Source organism: Sminthopsis crassicaudata, chromosome 3, assembly GCF_048593235.1.
Source record: "Sminthopsis crassicaudata isolate SCR6 chromosome 3, ASM4859323v1, whole genome shotgun sequence".
NCBI lineage: Eukaryota > Metazoa > Chordata > Mammalia > Dasyuromorphia > Dasyuridae > Sminthopsis > Sminthopsis crassicaudata.
In genome coordinates, this window is record NC_133619.1 from 609,465,379 (window position 1) to 609,467,878 (window position 2,500).

The window sequence follows — 2,500 nt, forward strand, 5'->3', positions numbered from 1 at the left end:
AAACGGGGGTCCTGCAGCTAAAGAGGATCTGAGAAGAATTTGAACTCATGTCTTCCTGACTAAAAATTCAACGTCCCTCCGCTTCTCTCTGCTGCCTCTCCGGCACTGATCACATGCCTTCTGAGACCCATTCTCAGATTCTGGTGTGATATAATTCAGGGAGAAAAACTTTCCTGCCCGTGTAAACCGTCAAGGACGGATGGCCTTAGGGGGTCGTGAGGTCCCCTCACTGGTCACCTTTAAGGGGAGCCTGTGTCTCAGAGGGGATCCCCGATTGGGGGTGGGGGCGCCAGCCGCCGAGATCGCTTCCAGCCCTGGGCTTCTGGGACTCGGCAGAGGGCTCCTGTGCCGGCTGCAGCCTCAGCCGCCCCCTCCTGTCCTCCCCAGGTACCTGGCCAAGCTGTCCTCGGTGGGCAGCATTTCTGACGAGGAGACCTGTGAGAAGCTGAAGGGGCTGATCCAGAGGCAGGTGCAGATGTGCAAGAGGAACCTGGAAGTGATGGACTCGGTGCGGCGCGGGGCACAGCTCGCCATCGAGGAGTGCCAGTATCAGTTCCGAAACCGGCGCTGGAACTGCTCCACTCTGGACAGCCTGCCGGTCTTCGGCAAGGTGGTGACGCAAGGTGAGGGGCGGGGAGGGGACAGGGCCCTGGGCCCCTGTCAGAGGGGCACCTCTCTTGCTTTGCCTTGCTCTTCTCGGGGACTCACCCCTGGTGGGTGTTCAATAAGTCCTCGATTCTTTAGTTGTTCATTTCTCACAGGGTATTGATAATTTCCCTGCCTTCCCCCTAAGGGACCATAAGTTGAACTTCTGGATCTAGAGTTAGAAGGGACCTTTATGGGCATCCAATACAAACCCCTTGTTATATAGAGGAGGAATACAGAGGCCTTCTCTGGTATCACACAACTAACAAATGTCTGAGGTGGGGTTTGAACGCAGAACTTCCACATTCTAAGTCTCGTGTTCATCCACTACATGCAAGTGTTGTGAAAAAGCATTTGCTAAGTCTTTTCAGTAGGTGGTAAACCATCTGAAAGTTCTTCCCAAAGATGCTTAGCACAGTACCTGGCACACAGTAAGTGCTTAATAAAAGGTTTTAAATAGCTGATAAATACAAACCCATCTTGTGTGATTCTTGTTAGGAAGGAAGGAAGGAAGGAAGGAAGGAAGGAAGGAAGGAAGGAAGGAAGGAAGGAAGGAAGGAAGGAAGGAAGGAAGGAAGGAAGGAAGGAAGGAAGGAAGGAAGGAAGGAAGGAAGGAAGGAAGGAAGGAAGGAGGGAGGGAGGGAGGGAGGGAAGGAAGGAAGGAAGGAAGGAAGGAAGGAAGGAAGGAAGCAAAGGAAGGAAGCAAAGGAAGGAAGAAAGGAAGGAAGGAAGCAAAGGAAGGAAGGAAGGGAGGAAGGAAGGAAGGAAGGAAGAAAAGGAAGGAAGGAAGGGAGGAAGGAAGGAAGGAAGGAAGGAAGGAAGGAAGGAAGGAAGGAAGGAAGGAAGGAAGAAAAGGAAGGAAGGAAGGGAGGAAGGAAGGAAGGAAAGGAAGGAAGGAAAGGAAGGAAGGAAGGAAGGAAGGAAGGAAGGAAGGAAGGAAGGAAGGAAGGAAGGAGAAGGAAGGGAGAAAAGTCAAGTACCTACAGTGTTGCTGAAATGAGAACTCCCAGTGTAGAAATTCCTTCTGCTGACAGATCAAGCAAGCAGACCTTCATTCTTCCTACCTTTCCAGTCTTCTCTCTGTTTTCTTCCTTTGCGCCTATGATCCACTGGTGTTCTTGTTCCCGCCATACAGCATCCTGCCCACCTGTCCCCCCTCCCCACAGGCTGTCCCCCAGACTTGACTGCCTCCTGACTTCCCTGACTTCCTTCAAGCCTCAGCTGGACTCTCACTTTCTGGAAAAGGCCTTTCCAAATCCCCTCCCTCTCCTCACTTGTTCTTAGTACCTTTCATCTACCCTCTGCAGATCCTATATGGACATAGTCATTTGCCTCTTGTTTTCCCTTAATTAAATTGTGAGCTCTGTAAAGCTAGAAGCTGTTTTTGCCTTTTTTAATAATAGTAATGGGCACAGAGAGAGTACTTTAAAAATGTTTCTTGAAGGAGTGATGAAATCAACCCCTCCTAATGTGCCAGACCCTGACAGTCTGTTTATAATTGAGTCTTAGACAGTAATTTGCCAGTGGCCACGAACCTATTCAGTGTCAGAGGTAGTTGGGCTCGGGCCTTCCTTGTCCGTACCGCCAACATTCTGTTCACCATGCCCCTTGGCCTCCAACAGATTGGTGACTTGCTTACAGAAATGAACCAAGAACTACCAATAGAAAGAAACTCCCAAGAGCAAAGAACAGGAAAAACTATGATAAATAATAACATAATAATAAATAGATAAATAATTTATTTTTTTAATCAAGATAAAATTAAAATATGCTACTTAAAAAAAAAGAGTAGGAGGAAATCATGAAGAAAATGGCCAATGAGCAGAAAATGGAAAGTCTCCAATAAACCCAGAGA

At 48.6% G+C, this 2,500-nt stretch overlaps 1 protein-coding gene across 1 annotated transcript in view; it reads left to right on the forward strand.

Annotated features, from left to right (window-relative positions):
- WNT4 (Wnt family member 4) overlaps positions 1 to 2,500 on the forward strand; it is a 55,404-nt gene that overhangs the window by 32,464 nt on the left and 20,440 nt on the right. Inside the window, exon 2 of the mRNA XM_074305932.1 lies at positions 388 to 623. Within this exon, the coding sequence (XP_074162033.1) occupies positions 388 to 623 (236 nt within the window). The remainder of the gene's footprint in view (positions 1 to 387; positions 624 to 2,500) is intronic.